A 22809-nucleotide genomic window follows, 5' to 3' on the forward strand; every position below is an offset into this window, starting at 1 on the left:
TCTCTCAGTGTAGATATACTAGTCCAGATGATGATTCTGTTGCTTAATAAAAAGAAACCTCATTCATAAATTCACATGTTGATTAATGAATACCGCGTGTCCAGTAAAGTCCAAATTATATGCGATTTTTTAATAGCTTCAATTAAACAAAGCTCTCCCTGTACAAATATGCTAATCCAGATGATTATGTTGCTTCATATAGAGAAACCTAATCAATGAATTCGAATGTTAATTAATGAATACTACTCGTTTAGTGAAGTCCGAATTATATGGGATTTTTTAATAGCTTCAATTACACAAAGCTCTCTCAGTGTAAATATACTTGTCCAGATGATTCTGTTGCTTAATTAAAAGAAACCTGATTCATGAATTCAAATGTTGATTAATGAATACCGCGTGTCCAGTAAGGTCCAAATTATATGGAATTTTTTAATAGCTTCAATTAAACAAAGCTCTCCCAGTACAAATATGCTAGTCCGGATGATTCTGTTGCTTCATATAAAGAAATCTGATTAATAAATTCGAATATTAATTAATGAATACTGCTTGTCCAGTGAAGTCCGAATTATATGGGATTTTTTAATAGCTTCAATTAAACACAGCTCTCTCAGTGCAAATATGTTAGTTCAGATGATTCTGTTGATTCATAACAAGAAACCTTATTAACAAATTCGAATGGTAATCAATGAATCCTGCGTGTCCAGAAAAGTCCGAATCATATGGGATTTTTTAATAGCTTCATTAGAAATTTGACTTCATCATCAGTTTTTGATTGAATTGAGATGAGAAATGAAGAGAAAATAGTTATTATTTGTCAAATATAAATTTTCTCTCAAAAAAAACTACAAAAGTGAGATAAAGTTATTTTTAGCACATATAAAAAGTTTAAGTAGCTTGAAATAAATTTTATTTTTGCCTATTTTCACTAATGTTGTCAATACAAACTAAACCACAAATTTATGTTTTTCTGCAAAATCTGAATAATTCAAATAATAGTCACAAGTGATACATAGTTTATATATTTTTGAGAAGGTTGTTTATGTCTGAAAGTACAACAGTATGATTAAACAAAAATTATAAAGTGAATCACAAAGTCTGCAATCCATATTTTCAAGACACCTTCATTGAAATTGTTATGAAGTTGTTTTATTGAGAAAGTAAAAATAACTATCTAGTATTCAAAAGTAGTTTTCTAAAAATTAGTTACTTAATGATGCACTAAAAATCAAGTTGGTCATAAAATCTTTCAGTTTGTCATTCACTACGAAGAAGCTACTGTGATGGCGAAAATAATGTAGATGAAGATCAAATCGTTAGGTGTAGTTTGTGAAAAATATTCTATAATTGATGGACAACTATTATGTCTCATAGAAGTTTGACGATATAATACTATTCGTTAGTATGAATCGTTTTTTTGGGATTATACAAGTTGACAGAGGTTGCTAAATACATTTCCTTTAGAATATATAATTTTTGGTCACTGGTAAGAAACCCAACCCTTACGGATTGCTTCAATGACCTCTAGTAACTCAGAGTTCAGAGATTACAATTATTTAGTGTTCAATAAACTACACAGCAATAAATAAATTAGGATCACTTTGGTAAAACGCAAAAAGATATTGAATTCATTTTGAATTGGTACATAAATATTTACCATGCAATTTATTTCAATACGTATAATTTTTCTTCATTCTCAAATGAATAATCAGCCGCCAATTGGAATTGAGCTTGCGATTCCAGTGCAGTTGAAAAAATATATCAAAGTTCATTTTCAGGGCTTGTACAACTTACTGTATAAGTGAAAAAGAAACCAGTTATCAATGCACACGAATGGTAAACTCGATGATAAATGTAACGACATAATTGAATGTATTATTTTCTTTATTATTATTGGATAAGACCTGAATAATAATGAGTTTATATTCCCTGTTTCCTCTTTCGATAAATGAATAATGACTGATTCAATGGTTGGAACCAAGAAAAACTCCAGTTGAGGGTTTTAATAATAATAGTTATAATAACATGTCTTTATTCATTAACTTTCCAAAAACATTCATTCGAAGAATAATAGACAATTCATATTAATGATGAACTGGCGAGGTTCAGCCAAACCCAACCTCGTATGGAGAGTTCATTTTTCTTATCTTAAATGTATAGCACAGACGAAGAGAATATTAAAAAAAAAACAAAAGTGGAGTAATACTGATAATAAAAGTAACTAAGTATTCAGATCAAATAGTTTGCCTGCGGCGTTATGTGGGGGTATTCAGATCAAATAGTTTGCCTGCGCCATTATGTGGGGGTAGCCTAAATAGAAATATATACGTCGCGCCATGATATCCTTGCCTTGCGAGAAACAATCTTTTCAACCTGGGAATGAGTGAAGTACGCTTATTGCCAGAAAAACAACTATGCGATAGCGATATCAGATTATAAGATGAGGGAGATATCCCGACAAAAGAATTTTGTTTGTGAAAGTGAGTAAGTGGAATTCTCTTAAATGCTTCAATGAAAGCTAGCCAGAGTCTTGAGAGGAGGTACCAATACTTTTACTTACGAATGCCATATCCATAGGAGAACCTGATAACAGTTTTGTATAAGTTGGAGTCGCATAACATATCTACTTGTTTTAAAGCAGGACCATATATATGATCGTGTCTACTAGGGTAAAGTTGTCTTAAAAAAATTAATGAAGACCTACATAAATGACTTACATGACAGAGAACCTCAGGCTTGTATCTAGCCATAAGCCTAAAGTTTTATATTCATTCACGAAATGTATTTTATTGTTATAGATATGGATCGCAGATCGCAGATTCACACACCTCATTTCGTTCAGTTTTAGGACCAAATAACATGACCTGAGATCTTTTTGGTTCAATGCTTAGGTTATTTACACAAGATACGTCATACAGTGATTGGAGATTTTTATTAATATTATCTGTGAAATTGAACGAACAGTACAATTGTGTATCATCGGTGAAGTGATGTATTTTCCTGCAAAAGACAAATTCATGGAAGTCGCTAATATAAATTTAAAAAAGGAGGGGTCTAAGGACAGAGTCTTGAGGTACACCAGAGTTTTAAAAAATTGCAATTGAGAGATTACCATCAAGGTGAACAGTTTGGATCCTTTCAGAAAGAAAGCTTCTCATTTATAATACCGAACTATGGTTAAAACCACCCCATTCAAGTTTCTTACACAATATGGATGGAAAATATTTTCCGTTACTAATAGACACAGAGAGCCTGTGATAGTTGATACATACAGTGAGTCCACTGTAAAGCATAAAATCAAGCATATATTCGTAATTATTGGAATAATCAAATAGAATGTTTTCGCCACCTATGTCTGTCTGCACATTTTACTCTATACAGGAAAAATACAACAGTTATGAATGCATTCGAGTGTTGAACTTGATGATGAATACAATTATAAAATTCAATGTATTACTTTCATTATCATTATTGGATAATACCTGAATAGAAAAGAGTTTATATTTTATGTTTTCCCTATCCATAACAAATAGTGACTGCTTCAAATGTGATTTATAACATTCCTTGTAACAATTGTAAATTTGATTATATTGGAACAATATCTAGAATTCTTAAAGATAGAGTAACTTCACATAAAAGTGATATGAAGTTCAATAAAAAAGCATGTGCACTAGCCCAACATTCTATAGAAATAGAACATGAACCAAATTACTCTCATATCAAAGTTTTACATACAGAAAAAAATATTTCCAAACGCCTTTTCCTTGAAATTGTAATAAGTCTTCTGATTGTATGAATAAGAGAATTGACATTGATATTCTCAGCAATACATACAGTAACTTATTGGAACTACATCAAAAAACATAATGATAATAATGAAAATTGTATCAATCAACTTTTCCTTTAGAGTCAAAGATTATCAAATCATCATGCCCATTGAAAAATGACATTAATATGAAGGTATGACATTTGTCAAATCAAAAAAATTCATTAATGTTCAACTTTCTTTCGTCGATTTATATGTTCAATTCATTGTTTTTACTCATTTTTACTTGTAAGTATGATTTGTAATGTAATTCATTGTCAAAAAAACCACAACTCAATACATTATAGGCCCTGAAGAAGCTTCTCACTAAAAGCGAAAGCTTGGCAAAGTAGAGCAGAGTTTTTATTTTTGATTTTTTGACTGAGAGACCCCGTTAGTCCATTTTACTGTAAACTTCAATTGCGTTAGTTTTGTTATACGTAGTGAATGACTTCGAAGGTCGAGGTTGTATTTTTTCTTTGTTGACTATAGATGGATAGGTTCTAACCTACTTCTAAATTAAAATCGATAGTTGTGAGTATCCTTTTTTATGGGTGAGTTCTATCAGAAGCCATTATTATAAGTTACAAGTTGATGCAAAACTATGACAAAAAAAATGTAGGCGTATATGTTTGGCTACCCAGGCAGAGCTGTATTGGACTGCTAGTAATCAATATCATTAAACATTCTAGAAAAACGTCAATTTTGAATTCTCAAATAACAATTATAATTTTGTACTACTCCTTCAATCCCCTCGGAGTGACAACATCCCTTTGAAGATTTCAAATATGAAACATGGATGCGCGTGATAGCTCATTTGGAAGAATTTTCAGTTCTTCATTGAAGTTGATGAAGTTATATTGATGCGTTCTGTAATCACCCAGTGTATACTCGTACAACTGTTTCTTCAGACAGTTTCAAGATTAGTAAGATATGGCATTACAGTGTATTTTCATTAACCTTTCATTGCCCATTTCACTAATATAAGATATTTTGTTTCAGGTTCAATACTTCTTACTTACTTACTTACTTGAGAGATACCAAGAGGGAAGATATGGTTTGGGGCAATAAATGAAATGGGAGCCCAGTTCAATAGATGGACAGTGCTAAAAATATTCGAAGTTGTGAGTCAAAAATATTCTATTTATTTAGAGCTATGTTAACCAATCTTGCTTTGGAGAGTATCAATACTTAATCAATACTTAAAGTATCAATACAATTCATTCAGACAATATATGAATAAAACAAAACAAGAACTTACGAAGCAGTGAATTGCTTGTGTGTGAGGAAGGAAAATATATATATATATGTAATTTAAAGTTGTTTGTATGGGAACGATTTCAAGTTATATAGGTATATAGATTAATGGACATGGTACAGTAGATTCAAATTAAGAATAACTTATTCACATTATGATAGTCGGATGATAGCACATATACTCGATATAAATGACTCACAAGATCGTGAAATGGGAAAGAATATACGTGGCGTAATGGAAAACAGTAATAGAGATATTGTATTCATATTGTTACATATAGGGATAAAAAATTGTATAAGGAAGCGATTACATTAATTAAAACATACTTTGTTAGTGACACAATATGGTAGACTACATATTTAGAAATAATTATCATGATAAAATTTATATTGCATGTACATGGTATAGAACACATAGAGAACTCAGAAGTCGTAATATCAAGATGAACATACATGACGCAACCATTTTGGAATTCATGATACTGACTCATTATACAGGGTGTTACTGAATAAGTGTAAACATTCAAGGAGGTGATTCCTCATCGAAAAAAAAGATGGGATCTTTCATATAAAGAAATTTCATTGGAGCATCCCTTGTTAAGATACAGCCCCTTAAAGGGGGTACATAAAATTTGTATAACAATTTTTTCACAAGCACTAAAGAAGTTACAATATTGAAATTAAACTGACGTTTTTACTACCAAAAAGACACTTAGCCAGAAATTTATTTGGTTTACCCCATGGTTGTAAGGGGTGGAAAACGCAACCCCTAAAACTTATTTCCAATGTAGCTTTTTGTCTTATTGTTTGTTTACCATTTGAAAATTTATTTCCGATAGCCTGTTTCATTCTGAACAAAAAATGTCTCTTGGGTTTTTTGCCCAAAATAAACAAGTTCGCAGCAAAAAATTATTTTAGGAACAACTATAGAGATACATCGTCATAAATGCGAAAATACGATACTAATCTATCTAGTAGGTGGCTATTAGCGATAGTGACAATTGAATTGGTATGACGCTGTCAGTTTGTGAATTTTCGAAATTGAATTAATACTAATTGTGTGTTGTTCTGTTCTTAATTTGTTACTTTAATAATTCACTTGTTATTAAAATGGCATACACAAATGGGGAAATGGCTGATATGCATTATGATTACGGTCTGTCGCAGGGGAATGGGTTAGAAGCTTCTGGAAGATATGCTGAAATGTATCCTCAATGGCAGCATCCTTCACATAGAATATGTGCTTGACTTCATCAACGATTACGAGAATATGGTTCATTTGACAAAAGAACGCCAAATTGTGGACGCCATCGAGAAGTACGAATACCACAGCTCGAGGAAGCATTACTTGATTTGATTGAAGAACAACCTACTACCAGTACTAGATTGCTTTTCAGCTAAATGTTAATCATATTACAGTATTTAGAATTTTAAAGGAACAACTCTTATACCCTTACCATCTGCAACGATTACAGGTACTGTTACCGCGAGACTTTCCGAACCCTTTTGAATTTTGCAATTGGATGCTGGAAATGATTAGAAGAAATTGTGACTTTCTGAAGACGATAGAATTCACAGGCGAATGTAGTTTTTCTCGGGACGAAATTATTAATTTTCATAATTAACACATATGGGCTTATGAAAAGCCTCACGCTATTGTCGAAACTAACCACCAAGAACAGTTTTCTCTTAACGTGTGGCTCGGAGTTATTGGGGATGATTTAATTGGGCCTCATTTTCTACCTCCTCGATTGAATGGTGAGGCATACGTTCAATTTTTAAGAAAAGTGCATCCAGTACTGCTGAAGAAAGTTCCTTTGGGCGTCAGAAGGAATATTTTTTTATGCTTGATGAGGCTCCCGCCCATTTTGGTCAAGTAGCACGTCAGCATTTAACTGAAACATATGCAAAACAGTGGATAGGTCGAGGAGGACCACAGAACTGGACCGCTCGATCCCCGGATTTCAATCCTTACGATTCCTCTATTTGGGGTCATTTACAGCATTTGGTTTATCGTACTCCTGTTCGCGATGTAGAGGCCTTAAGAAACCGCATCATCGATGCGTGCAGGGTACTCAGAGAGACTCCAGGAATATTTGAGCGAATACGTGGCTAAATGCGCCGACGTCTAGACACAGGCGACATATTGAACATTTACTATGATTTCTACATGTTGTGTGTTTTGTTATTAAGAAACTAGTTTTGTTTATTACCCTTCAATCGTTCAACTACTAACTATAAAATAATAATGAATCAAGTTCGCATTTATGACGATGTATCTCTGTAGTTGTTCGTAAAATAATTTTTTGCTGCGAACTGGTTCATTTTGGTCAAAAAACCCAAGAGACATTTTTTGTTTAGAATGAAACAGGCTATCGAAAATGGATTTTTAATGGTAAACAAATAATGAGACAAAAAGTTACATTGGAAATAAATTTTAGAGGTTGCGTTTTCCACCCCTTACAACCAAGGGGTAAACTAAATAAATTACTAGCTAAGTCTCTTTTTGGTTAATTTCAATATTGTAACTTTTTCAGTGCTTGTGAAAAAATGTTATAAAACATTTTATGTACCCCTTTAAGGGGCTATATCTTAACAAGGAATGCTCCAATGGAGTTTCTTTATATGAAAGATCCTTTCTTTTTTTCGATGGGGAATCACCTCCTTATTCAGTTACACCCTGTATCAGTTGAAGAGAGATTTATTTGGAAGATGTACTACATTGAAGCTTGAAAAATATCGTGTTGATGCTCTATTTTTCCAGCTATTCACGGTTAGATATATTTTTTGAGTTTTTTTTTACATTTTTGGATTTGTCACGCATTTCAGGTTTATCGGTAATGAGCTGAACAGTTTTGGGCCTAAGTATCGATAATTTTTTTGACGTACTGTTTTTTTCATGACTGGTATCACCATAGTTTTTTTGTAACGGGTGTTATATTTATGGTCTAAAATGATCAATTAATTTCTATGCATATATTGGGCTGTGGTTATACTAATAAAAAAAAGCTGCCTTGGATCGAATATTTCGGATTCTTCGTATAGGAGGTGGCTTGGGTAGGTATAGTATCTATGCAGAATACATCTAAGAAAGCGTTTTTGCATTACCTCAAGGGAATGCAGATGGGTTTTGGAGGCTCCGCCCCAGCTAATGATGCCATAATTCAGATGTGATTCTACCAAACTTTTGTATATCATTATTTTTTGTTCGAAATTGAGAATACTAGTTATACTTTTGAATTCATAACCATTTTAATGAGCTACGCTTTTCTATCTTTCTTTTTTTCTTCATTAGTGAATCACCCCGTAATTCTAATTGCATATGAACTGAAGGAAGTAATTTATCATTATTTCATAAAACTAATTGAATAGTTCTGTCAAGAAATACCGCGGAAGAGAAATTAGGTAGGATCAATAAAAAAATGTATCTCAACAGTCGGATAAAATAATTCTACCCCACGAACCATTTTCTCAACTTATTTTTCCAGAGAGAAAAAGTGCATATTCCCATGTTAAACGATTCGTAATACTAGTTTGAATAAAAGTATAAGTGAGCTGAAAACTTTCTCAAGAAACTGATTTGGACACGCTTTATGATGTATATCTAATCGTGATTTTAAATTATTGATTAAACCATGAACACTGGACACTGTTCTCTGAAGGAATTCTTTTATTCGTATTATATCAAGGATTAACTGGACAGAAAGGAAATTATTTTTATTCAGAAATATCCGATTCTGCACTCACCTACTTCACACGACAATAACACAAGAATTGTTTGATGATAGAGTTAAGTCCAAATAATGTGATTAAAGAGTTTAATTGAAAAGAATGCAATAAATGACATGACAATCTTTCAAATATGATTATTTATACCTAGAGGTTTGTAATTTGTTGGTTATTTTCATTCGTTCTCGTTAAAGTAGAGCTTTGAATGAAGAAAACAATATTTTATTAATCATCAACTGCGTATAATATTTCCATAACTTCCAATGGAAATTAATTCAACAAATATAGGTGTGTCTGATGTACTGGAAAATTCATAATGGAAAAAAAATTCACAAAATCATACCAAATTCACAGTCTTCATTTGAAACCTTCCCACACCTAGTATTTTCAGTTCAGAAGATTATGAAAATCGGAAAGACACGTCAATTTCTTTTTCGAAAAATAATTTTAGGGAAGTTATATTGAAGAAGAAAGTAATACAAATTATGAAATTTGATTTTTCAGCTGCAGGAACACCCGGAAAAACCTGCAGCACCACATCATCTGAATATCTTGATCTGCCAATGTCCTCTCTTTCATTAAACAAAATGTAGGGTGTCTCCAGAGGCCCCAATAAATTCAAAACATCGCCAGAACACTTCGTGACATGACTATCGTCAAACTTAAACAAGTCCATTTCGTCTTTGACCAATGCGTTGTAATGTCTTTTAGAAAAAAAAAAGAAAAGCTCTATTATGTGAAACACATCCGGATAAAATCTGAGGGATTATGTAGTCTATCTTCGTTTACGTGTTATTGTAGCTCCTCTCCAACTACCAAAAGGTAGAAAAGGCAATTGGCGAGGTTGAGAAGGAGACAATAGGAACACAAAGGCTCATAAAATTAGGATCCTGATGCCACAACTGGCTCCCTTGGATGCGGAAGTTTGTGATATTCTTTGAGACGAGGCGGATATCTACCGTCATGTACAATGGCGAATATACAAGTTGGACACAATCTGTGACGGACTATATGGCAGCTAATAAAACGTTCACGTCTACGGTGCGGCGAATAGCAGCGATACTAAGATTTGTCCACCACACTTAGATTCGGGGAGTATTGGTAACCACCAAGTGGTACTGTTTCGATTGAATACAAATACTAGTGAAGGTTGAAAAGTCACTAGTGAGACGAGCAAGAAGTCTCGCGACATTCCTCATTGCTTATTTCGTCCTGAAATAAGCCCTAACGCAGGTGGAAAAAGAAACTACCAGTACCGGTCGACCTAGCTTGTTATGTGGGGGTTGAGCAAACCAGCCATCGGATGCCTGCTTCCACGTAGCCCTGTTGCGGCGCCGTCTCGTCTTAGCATCGCCTTGTTACGGTAATGCGGGGCTCTGCTGTGATTGACCTTCTTCCCCTAGCTTCTCGTAGGACTTTTATGGACAGAGTAAACTTAAAAATGTTTTCTTACGCTGTGTCTACAGAGGAGATGGATGACCTTCCTGTAAATTAAGATCAGGAGCGAGAGCTTCTCAACACTCCAACTCCTGATCCAATAACTGAACCTAAAAAAAAGGTTTGGTGGTGCAGCCAGGAAACGACTGAGTCGTCTCCTCAAGAGAGGGGTATCATTCCCTAAATAAGAGACATGTCGAATCCGAAGAATTACAGACTGATAACATGCTTGAATTCGTGTTACGAGATTGAGTTGTTCACGGCATCTGATATTTCAACGGATATATGAGCAGAGAGTGCCAAAGAGAGTTGAACTTCCTGTCGATGGTAGTCGGTTTGGTTGGCTGAGTGATTTGCTCCACTCATTCAATTGACCGCTGTGTGATCCGGTGGTTTGAACCCAGAGGACAGACGATCGATGTTCACCTCCTATAATCCAACCCGTTGGAAGATAAAACATCGGTAATCCTTGGTTCGCTTTGACAGACGATCGATGTTCACTATCTATAGTCCAACCCGTTGGAGGATAAAACCTCGGTAATCCTCGGTTCGCTTACGACACTCGACCAAGAAGTGAGGCTCTCTAAACAAAATATTGCTGCTCGTTTCATCGTAACATCTGTCAGTTGAAACGTGATCATGATGCATGATCAGCGGCTAGGAGAGGGTAGGAATTGGAGCTTTTCTTTGAACTTGGTTTAGCTTTAAAACATTGAACGGAGTGACCCCAACTTTATCGTTGGGTTGCAACTCATTCAGCAAAATCCCTACATGAAACCACAGAGACCACTTTACTCTCGCCTCTACACAAGGATAAACCGATACTTGAGGTTTTCTCCAAAATAATGTAGGCTTTAGCTTATTAAAGTGAATGATCCACAGCCTACCAGCTCGAATTTTGTTTTCTTCAATTGATTGGAACTATTCACTCTCCACTCCTAGCCTGATACAACGAATCAAGCTTGATGTAATCCTCTCCGATCATCAAAGTTGGACGATATCAATTGCGCAGCTTTTAGCTGCGATTGAGACGATCTTCTTTCGAGAAGATGAGAAAAACCAAATTAAATAACGAGGCCTTATTTCAAAATTGCGCAGACTCTATCCAGACCACTTTGTTTTAATGGTTCTTCTGTACAATGTAGTCTTTGATGAAACGCTAACCTCCATAGATAAACATAATAGAACAATGCAGAAGCCTGACCATCTTGCGTCTACTCGGAGCACGGTATTTAAATCTGTATCTGTAGAGTAGGGAGGGTGAGTGTAGGCCCACATCACTTAGGCCACATGTGACCCATTGTACATGTGGCCCTCCTGTCCTTTCCAGGAAGGTGGGCAGGTCACTGAGAGACATCTCCTTTATATCGGCAGGTGTAGGCCAAGACTCACCGAACACACACTCTTTTATTGACGATAACTCCTGGCACTCGCACAGGACATGCCTGACAGTCTCATCTTCCTCATCCTGCATGGAGGAGTGTCCACTAGCCCCAAATTGTGGAGGTGTTTCCTTAGTTGATAGTAGCCAGTCAGAAATCCTACTGTTAAGCGTAAATTTTTCCTGGTCATCGCCAGATATTTCTTCGGCACCTGCTTCCCAGGGTCGCCCAAGGTGATCCTGGCAAGCTTACATCCTTTGATTTCATCCCATCTCTTTAAGGATTGAGCATGGGTGTAACATTTGACTAGTTCCGCAATTGTCAAAGTCATCAGGCCGTAGGTGCCACTGGGTCCTAAAATTCTTAGTCCAGCCGCTTCCTTGGCTAAAGAGTCGGCGATGCGATTACCTTTACTCCTGTCGTGCCCTTTAACCCACCTCAGGATAATGTTATTATCTACCGAGGCTTTGGCTGAATCTTGGTGACACTCTAGTACTAGCCCTGAGGTTATACGTTGTCTGTTCAAGGCTAATAGGGCTTGTCTGCTGTCAGTGCAGATTTCTTTCTTGGTTATTTCCTTTGTGGCGATTGAGATACCAGCCAGTTCTGTTTGGACCACGCTAGTATTTCTTCCCATTCCCCACTTAATTTTTAGGCTTAGTGATCTGGAGTACACTCCACACCCTGAGCCTTCTTTGGTTTTTGAGCCATCTGTATAAATCCGTATTGCATTTGTATCATCTGCCTAATTTGTATTTTATAGGGTTAATTAAACACAAACCTGGGTTCAATTGCATCGCTTGTTGCCTGCAGCAGAGGTTGCGCAGTGAGCGCTTCCTGCCATAGGTCCAGCCTCAACTGACCCATTCCTACTTGAAGGTTTACACCAGCCGTGTGCAATCGTACCATGGCCATTAACGCAACCCCTTAACGTACGAATCCAGAGGGGTCAGACCCGTGATTAATTCCATTGCCGCGGTTGGTGTTGTTCTCATGGCTCATGTGATGTTCAAACAAGCCAGTCGCTGTATTTGATATAATTTTTGGATGGCCGATGGACGATATCAATAGTGCAGCTTTCAGCTGCGAGTGAGACGATCGAGGCCTTATTTCAAAATTGCGCAGACTATATCCAGACCACTCTGTTTTGATGGTTCTTCTGTACAATGTAGTCCTTGATGAAACGCTACCCTCCATAGATAAACATAATAGAACAATGCAGAAGCCTGACCATCTTCGTCTACTCAGAGCACGGTATTCTTCGGACCATTGATCACTCACATCACGGCTATTAGTCATTAATATCGAAGCTTTCGTGGAAACATCCTGACCGGCGTGAACCTTTTGGTGAAAATGAATAAATAATTTTTATTTCCTGATTGGATCGCAAAACCTCAGTAAACTGTCTATTCACAATGATCAGAAAATATAGCGGGTATAATTGAATATTCTCCTCATATGATGAAATCCCATCCTTTTAAAAATCTTTTATAACTACAACATTTTAATGACACAAGAAAGTTGTCGTGCAGAACAATTTTTCATAAGGATTTATCAGCAAATCATTGTAAGTGGTATCTATAATCTTGTTCTCTTGTTTTTTTTTGGCTTTTTCAATTTATTTTTATTCTGCTTTCGCGCGGTTGAACTGGGACCAGCAAATAATAAAAACTTTAAAAAAATCACGTATTACAATTTATTTTGGATTTATAGCATTATTAACAATTACAAAAGACTCATTTCTTCAGTATTTGTTTCATCCATTTCTCCAAATAGAAACATTTTTCATCTACAAACCATTATCACAAATCTTTCTGTTCACAAGATTTTGGTGGGGGTATGTTTGATATTCAAAAGAGTGACCGACGACGAAGCATCCAGAGTGTTCCTTTACTTACAAAAAATATCCAGAGAATGGAGCCTACTCAACAACATTACTTGGAGTCGAGTTGGAGCATCAGTAGCTGACACAACCTATGGAGGTTACTTCATCATCACTACTGCCTTGTTGATAGGACATATTGCAGGAGAAATACCCACCTCAAAAAGAATAACGGAATATATACTCCTTGGACTGGGAGCAGTACTTTTCGTTGTCATGGGTGAGTGTCAGTTTTATTCGTCTTATATTATTTTGAAATACACTTCCCAACCAAGAAGTTCAGTTCTTTGAGATGTTTTTGATTATGTTGAAGTGTTTGAAGTTGTATAAACCATTTGTTGCGTCAAAATGATGAGTAAATGAGAATATATAATTACTGTTTCATACTTCCCTCATGAGCATTTTCTTAGCGAAAGAGATTTGAAACAGTCAGGAGAAAACCCTCTTTCTTATACCGCATATAAATGATATAAAAACAAAGGGGAATGGAGAATAAATGAAAACAAAGGATAATGACAATTTTTATCAACCTAGTTACTTCTACTGAGATCATATTACCTACATTGCAAATATGGTCTGCTGTTTTGTATAGAATAGGAGGCAGATGTGCAGATCTATCAGATTTTTTCGACTATATTTTACTATAATACTGCAATGTCTATATTGAATTCGAGTTTAGTGTTTCTAAAGGATTTACAAGTAGCTTCCAAAATATCTTCTCCAAATTTGTTGAACTACTATGCACACATTGGTAACAATGTTCCTTTTCCATCTTCAATATTTACTGAAGTGTTCTTTTTGAGCTTCGTGTTACGTAATTCATTTTATTATTAATGAGCTTCTTCTTCTTCAATCATTCTTTATATTATTATATTCATTTTGTTTCTCAATATGTCTCTTTAAAGCTAGAGTAAATTCTCTTGACCTGATCTGATAATAATCTGATAATCTTCCTCCTTCACCATTGAAACTTTTTAACGAAGTATGTTCTGTTATTCGATTTCTTCACTCCACGCTACAAATTGATTTATTCAAAAGTAATTTATAATCAATTGTTCATCATGTTCAGCATTTTGTGACTTCATTTTTTGAATGACGTTAAAATTTCAGTTTCGTTTCTTCTTCCCTGAATTGATTTTTATTTCTTGATAATCATTTTGTATCCATTCTATAGATTACCTGAAATTACAACTTTATTTCTAAATCGTTTTGTGAAGTGTCAAGTGGAAATATCACAATGAAGTATAATTTCAAAACCGAAATTAATTTTCATCAAGTACTGATCAATTCCCTCTCATAATGTATTTTTTATCTTTCACTCCTGCGTAAACACATTGTATATCGAAATGAAAGGTAGAACTGTAACCTCTGGAGTAAATTTAATCCAAAACTGACACTGTTGCCAAACACCAGAAATGAAACCCTCTCCTCGACGCGAGTTTCGTATCCTCGAATTATTATGAGATTTGAAAGTTTTATATCTTTCATGAATATAATTTGGCTCTTTGTAAATGAAATGCCAGGTTCTAGCAATCGGTAACCAACCTGACTTCTCGAACTTGGAGGATATATGGTCGAATTTTCTCACACCATAAGAAAGACGAATGCAATTGTTTTGTATTTATTGTGAGCGATTTACATCAGTTTGTATCAAAGCAGGTCCGTAGATTATATCGCAATATGCTAATCTAGACAATATGAAGGTTTCGCAAAGTTTCAACTTCAATTTGGAAGTGTTAATATCTCTACTTTGATAGAGTTGACGTGAGATACTGTACAAGCTACGACAAACTGAATTTATATGTTTGTGAAATCTCAGATCAGCATCTTGCTTTCTGTAATTATTTGTAGTAAGTCTTGCCCAAGTTCGATTTCAATTCTTCCTTTTGTGTTTCGGGCCAAAAAGTATCAGCTGAGATTTTTTAGAATTCAATTTTAGGTTATGGGCTATAGATAGATACAGTAACTTTTGTAGATCGCTGTTAATTTTTTTCATTGCCACCTGCCAGTTACTTGGAGAAAATCGATAATATAACTGAATGTCATCTGCATAATGAAGAACTGTGCAATGATCAGTTATTTTATGGAAGTTAGATATATAGAAAGAAAACAGAATGGAGCCAAGGTTGACTGTGGAGCCCTGAGGTACTCCATAGTCAACAGGTAAAGCAATAAAACACTTTCCATCCAGACATACTGACTGAGTCCGATTTCTGAGGTAACTTTTCAATAGATCTACAGTCCTTTCACTAAATCCGAGAAATGACATTTTCCTACACAGAATATTGTGGTCTAATGAATCGAATGCTTTACTGTAGTCCAAGAGTACCATGGCAGTTACTTCATTATTATCAGTTGCTTTGAATGAATCTTGGGTGATGTTGACAAGAGCGGTGGTGGTGCTATAGAATGTTCGAAATTCAGATTGAACATTTGATATTTAATTATCATTGTATACAAAAGAATCAATTTGATCTTTCAGAATCCGCTCGAACACCTTAGATAGGATAGGCAGTTTGCTAATTGGCCTCAAATGAGGTAATTCAGTTGGATTTTCACATTTTGGCAAAGGGAGTAAATTGCATGTTTCCATGCAGAAGGAAAATGATTTGTTTCTTTAGAGGAATTGAGTATGTGTGTTATGTGGTTGATAAGATAATTTTCAATATACTTCAACATGATGAGAGAAATGCTGTCAGATCCAGCACAGTTACTTTTCATACCACTGATGTATTGTTGAGTCTGGAGTGTTGTCATTTTGCGAAAATTCAAGGTAGGTCCATTTTATAGGTCTGAGTATATCTTTCAATGAGTGTTTCATGATGATCAGATTTTGCAGGATGAATAATATTTGTGAAGTGGGAGTTTATTTGATTCAGATCTGATAAATCCACGGGAAGGTTAGGGCTGTGTTTATTTCTCAAAATTTCAAGTTTTTTCAGAGTACCCCAGATCAAACTGGAATTTCTGTTTTTCGAAACAAATTCTAAATAGGCTTTTTTCTTCACGTCGGATTGCTCCGGTGGTATAATTACGGAGTTCCTTATAGTTCGTCCAGTCTCTATGAGATTTGGTTACTTTGAACTTTCCAAGAGCTTTACCTCTTAGTGGACTATTTCCTAACTCTCAAGTTATTCTCTATTTATATATAACAGACTTTCAGATACATATCAATGATTCCGGGTAGATATTATCCAGAAATTTTCTCGTGAAAGTCCCCGCTGAATTCACAGAACAATCCGTATAAAGATAAACAGTGAGCTGTTTGAAATAGGACCTTCGTCACTGTTCATAGTTCTCCGAAAACATCCAAAAATCTATTGTCATGTACCGATAACAAAAGTTTCAGGTAGCTTTCATTCACTCCATGACCGTTCTCAAAGTTATGTCGAGCGACACTAAATTTTTCTGGTTTTTGAAATCGAATATATGCGTCATGTTATTTAAAACGAGTTTTATTAGCTCGCTCAATCTGACCGATATATTTTTTTAATCATAGTCCTCACAGCTCTTTTTATTTGTCCCCGTCTGTGCAAGTGGGCAAGAAGCTTCGACGGCTACTATCACTTTCAACTTTTTGAAAATGTGATCTAATCGTGATTCTTACGAAGGGACAATGAACTCTGAATCAGTGTCTTCTCAAAAAGTCGAAGATTTATGAGAATTTTTCCTGAATTTACTTTTCCTAATCAACTTATCTACTTTCAGCTATGTCCTTGATAAAATTTTCCTCAATATCTTTACTTAAGGGGAAATTTCATGTCTAATCGCTAAGATACGAAAATGGTAGCTTACTTATATAATTTCATATGTGAACTTGATTTTTTTTGAAGGTGGTTGACAATGTTTCATGGTACATTTCTTCAGTTCGGACTTCTATTGTCTAATATGATACAAAATGGTTTGAAATCCATGTAAGAACGATTAGCTCAAAAAATTACAATTATATCAAGCGAAAAAACTGAAATTACAATGAAATAAAATACAATGAACAATTGAAAATTGAACAATTAACAAGAAATGAAAATTGAAATATAGATTTCAAGCCAAGTTGCTTCACAACGTTTTGATTGTTAGTATCCACAAACGTCTTCGGGTGATGACTGTAGTGGGCTTGACCGCAGTATTTTCATATCCTCGGAATAAGTCGCTTGTTTCTGGGTCCAAACCGGGTTTTCAACGTTTGTTTGAAGATGGTTGACAATATCGTGTGTTACATTTCATTAGTTTGGACTTCCATTGTCCAATATGATATAAAATGATTCCAAATCCCTGAAATAATTAATTAAATTAAAAAGAATTGCGACGTTTTGATTGTTAGTATCCACAATCGTCTTCGGGTTTATTGTTCAGTTTTCAATTGTTGCTTGTATTTTATTTCATGGTAATTTCAGTTTTCTTGCTCGAGATAATTTTTATTTTTTCAGCTAATCTTTTTAATTTTATCGATTCTTTCAGGAATTTCAAATCATTTTATATTATATTAACTAATGTAATGTAACTTCTTTTTTGCCATATTAGCCAAAAAATGACCAGTGCGTTTTTCTTTTGCATGCATTCGTGCTGTCTGTAGAAACAGTTGAACTGGAAGTAATTCTGTTCTGTTGAACTGGAAGTATATCTGTTTCAGATTTTTGTCCGCCATAAATTCTCCTACTTATGAAATTGCTAAATGGCTAACCCAACTGCTCAAACTCTCCCACCTCACGTCTGAGATGAAGTCATAGGTGGAATTAAGGATGAAAAGTGATTCAAAGTTCATTGCTCTTCCGTAAAAACCATGAAAAGTTGAACGTGAAAGAAACCTTTGAAATTTCTTGGTCACTTCAACAAATGTTAACTAACTCTTAAGACACATCGGTCAGACTGAGCAAGCTATTAATACTCCTTTCAAAGAACATATGGCATATATACGATTTCGGAGATCAGAAAAATCTCGTTTCACTCAATAAGTTAAATTGTTGAGATCGGTACCTGATACTAGATTTTTTGATGTTTTCGAAAGTCTGGGAATAACAAAGTATGGCATTAGAACTATGGATGGTGACAAAGGTTATATTCCAAACAGACCGTTATACATATTTCTGTGAATCGCTTTGTTGAAATTAGAGGGAACTTCAACGAAAAAATTTTCCGTAAATTTCTAACCAAAATCATTGATATGTCTGTGGAAGCGAAAGTAAAGGGGATCCTTTAGAAATATAGATCAGTTTGAGTGTAAGGTCTACTCATACTTCATCTCCTGAAGACGCGAACTTGGTTGATGAAACGCGTGTCGAGAGGAGTGTGGCAGTTCTGGTATTTGGAACTTCTGTCCAAGGGCACCGAAAACTATGATCCAGGGCTCGTTCGATTCGAAGTGATCTCTAGTTACTCTTTCAAAAAAATTAAAAGGGGCTCGAAAAATTGCAGAAGTTATAAACAATTTATAAAAAAAGAGAGTTTGGTTTTTTGCAAATATTTGGGAAAATATTGAAGATATCCGAAATTTGGAAAAAGATTCTTAAAGAGGAGGAAATCTCATAAAAAAAGTCCCACCTCCCGGGCCTCTATCACCAATATTCATAATTTAAATTTAGAGGTGAAAATAGCGCTAGAAACGGGCAATCCACGTCCCGCACGCGCTCACCGATGCGGACCTTTGAACAATCAACATCAAATTTGAACATCAAATATCATTATTAGGAAATAAAAACTCACATACCTTCTAGACACTTGAATGAACGAAAATCCATGACTCATGTGGTTATATTATTATATATACTTCAGTTAGTTAACAAATTTTGCAAGTTTCAAATTTACATAAAAACCCTGATAATTTTTAAACTAAAAACCTCAAATTTTGTTCACTTCTTAAAGCTTTCAAAAAATGACTCCCGTTGGGAAAATTGAAAAATTTTGATTTTCCACTCTTATCAATAATCAAAGACGTAAAAAAGGGAAAAATTCAATTAAAACAATGAAAAAAAAATATTTTTTTCAATATTGAAATTTGTATTTGAAATGAAGGATTTACATTTTTAGGAGTGATTAATTTTTGGGATACATACATATATCGATGTATACCAGTGAGGATGACAATGTTCCATGTAAGTGCAATTTGTTACCGTTCATTTAAAGCAGAACTCATGTGAATGATATCTGATTTTTATTCCACAACGAATGTTTGAAATACAAAATGAGTAGAGAAAAGTATCTTCTGTATAATTCAGTGTTCATATAGAAGTATTTGTTTCGAAAGAATTTTTTTCTTTCATGTAATTCAATGTTTATATGTTGATTGTTCATAATATTCAGCTCTATTTGTTCAAAAAATAGTTATGAAATATTTGGAATTGTTTTGGAAGGATTTCCATCAGTGATGATTATTATGATTTTTAAAAACAAAATCATTAAAAAAATGTTTTTATTGCTGATTATTGTTGATTAACAATTTTTTTTGCTACCAAACATGAATATTGAGGAATAATTTTTTTTCTATTTTTTATTATTCATTCAATAAACAATTCGTTTCAAACAAAATAATGTCTACGATATATATTTTTCAAATAATACAAAAAAACCATGTGTCACTTTTTGTGTAAAAAAAGAAATATATCAAAAAAAAATTAAAAAATAGAGAAACATTTTTTTACACAAAAAGTGGCACATGGTTGTTCTCTTTTTTGAGAGTATTTAAAAATGAACATATCGTAGAAATTAAATTAATTATTAAATATATAAAGAAAATAAAAATTAAAAAAGTTTTCTTCAGAATATCAAAGAGAAATAGAAGTAATAAAGAAAAGAGAAATGAAACTTCCTATATTTTTTACCACTTTTATTTGTAACTAACGTTACTGCAGTTTCGTCCTATACGGACATTTTCAAACGTATACGATAAACGTTAGTACCAAATAAAAACAAATAAAAAACATAGAAAGTTTTATTTCTCTTTTCTTCATTATGATTTCCTACCACGTAGTAACGGATACATCCATCAATTTATAGAAATAGAAGTTATAATTTAAAAAAAATCGTTTTCTTATATTCATATTTAGTAGCAAACAAATGCGTTCTCAAGCAATAAAAAAACTTTTTAAAAACTATATTATTCTTTAAAATCATAATATTCAACACTGATAAAAATCAACCCAAAAAAATTTCAAATATCTTGTAAACAATACATTTGTTTATAACAATTTTTCGAACAAAGAGAGCTAAAAATATTGAAGAATAATTTTCATGTAACTTCAAATAATAAGAATACGAATGATTTTGAATATTGAAAAAAAAATTTTTCATTGCTTTAATTGAATTTTTCACTTTTTAACGTTTTTGATTTTTAATAACAATGTGTAAAATCAAAATTTCTCAATTTTCCCAACGGGGATATTTTTTGAAGTGTCTAGAAGGTATGTAAAAATGTTTCTCGCACGCTGCGAAACGCGCATCGCTAGCTTTTAGTGCTATTTTCGCCTCCAAATTATAATTATAAATATTGGGGATAGAGTTCCGGGAGGTGAAATTTTCCTCCTCTTTAAGGATCTTTCTTCAAATTTCGGATATCTTCAATATTTTCCAAGATATTTGCAAAAAACCAAACCCCCTTTTTAAGCTAGAGGTCATTCCGAATCGAATGAGCCATGGATCATAATTTCCGGTGCCCTTGGACAAAAGTTTCAAAAAAAGGATCTTCTGACCCAGACTAACAGTAATTGTTTTGGATACATTCTATATTCTCTCGTCAAGGTTCTATGAAATTATCATGAAAAACGTAATTTGTACTTTTCCCAACACTAAACAAATATTAGATCGATTATGATATGAAGTCATTTCCGAAGTTACTGTTGACCATAGAAATCCGTTTCGTGTAATGCAACTACCAAGTACTTTAGTCGTACCTTGAATACTCCATTTACGCATTAATTGTCGATCCAACTCGATGCTAATTAAGTAGAAAAAAAAAACAGTGTTCCATAATAAATATATTAGTTAATTCATTTCCATGTATACAATCATGAAGGTTGATCATCCAAGATGATATATCCTAGCAAGCATGTTATAATATAATATAAAACAATTATCGTTGTATAATTCAATGTGTATGAACTCCATTTACAGTTCGTTCTATATGCAGTGACGGATCTCACACTAACACGAAGGCTGCCAAGCAGTGTGAAGGTTTCTTCAGGCTGAGAACAATTCTTTTAATTGTGAAGATGATGAAACTATCAAAATCCTATTTTTGATATTCAGTGAACTCAATCAGTTTTTCGAATAATTTATGTCAAAACCTTAGTTATTTCAGTTGGAACACATTTTTTTTGTTATGTAGCTCACAAGAACTGCTGAATAAATCGAAAAACGATCTCTGGGAGTTTACTTCTTAGTGAAATCGTTATAAAAAACTAATTGATACAGTTTATTGTATGATTTTCACTATAAAGGGTTATACTAAAACCGCGACACGTGTTTCGCTGTACAATAGCTTCCTCAAGCATAAACTGAGAGTTCCTTCTAAATTACAACCATTTTATACTGAATAATGAATATACTGAATAAATAATAATAATAATGAATCTACCTGAAAAGGTCAGGTATGAATTCATTAACTATATCAATAAATTTTTCGTAAGTATATGTAAATATACCCAACTATTTTTACCTGCAAATGAACAGATTCAACGATCAAACTGAATTGAATAATTCGCCATTATTGAATCAGGTAGATTCATTATTTAGGGATTTAGGCAGACGAGTAGGTAATAGGTTAGAGTATAAAATGGTTGTAATTCCTAAATAACTCCCAGTTTATGCTCGAGGAAGCTATTGTATAGCGAAACACGTGTCGCGGGTTTTGTAAAATCATACAATAAACTGTAATAATTAGTTTTTCATTACGAATTTTCATCAAGTATCGGCCAGTTCCATTTAATTATGCAATCGTTATACAAATGGAAAAAATTTGAAAACAGTTTAGTCCATCATCGATTAGGCCAGCAGTCCAATCTTAGAATGAATAGGCATCAGTCGTCGTATACTTTCAGTGGAATATGTCAATAGGGATGTCGTTTTAATCTTTACGTGAAATAATTTGCAGCGGGGGTCAAGTCCCTAATCTTTTGTCAATGATCCAGAATATTTAGGATGTGTCACAGGCTCATAGCTCTTTTTTGAATTAAATCAGCTTTCTCTGAAATGTACTGTTTCTGAGAAGCGGCATTTGATATTTTAACAATTTGTTGAGACATCGCAATAATGTTGACACATAACAAACCAATCTATGGAACCAACATAATCCTGGATCGTGACATTATTATGTCTAATGTTCCGAATTT

At 34.0% G+C, this 22809-nt stretch overlaps 1 protein-coding gene across 1 annotated transcript in view; it reads left to right on the forward strand.

The window, feature by feature from the left end:
- LOC111511495 (uncharacterized) overlaps nt 1-22809 on the forward strand; it is a 44183-nt gene that overhangs the window by 13417 nt on the left and 7957 nt on the right. Inside the window, exons 2-3 of the mRNA XM_023167513.2 lie at nt 4805-4926; nt 13433-13709. Coding sequence (XP_023023281.2) covers nt 4879-4926; nt 13433-13709 — 325 coding nt within the window. The 5' untranslated portion in view covers nt 4805-4878. The remainder of the gene's footprint in view (nt 1-4804; nt 4927-13432; nt 13710-22809) is intronic.

The sequence above is a fragment of the Leptinotarsa decemlineata genome, unplaced genomic scaffold, assembly GCF_025532065.1.
Source record: "Leptinotarsa decemlineata unplaced genomic scaffold, Ldec_3_MD MMD2_tig00026282_RagTag_RagTag, whole genome shotgun sequence".
NCBI classification, from domain to species: domain Eukaryota; kingdom Metazoa; phylum Arthropoda; class Insecta; order Coleoptera; family Chrysomelidae; genus Leptinotarsa; species Leptinotarsa decemlineata.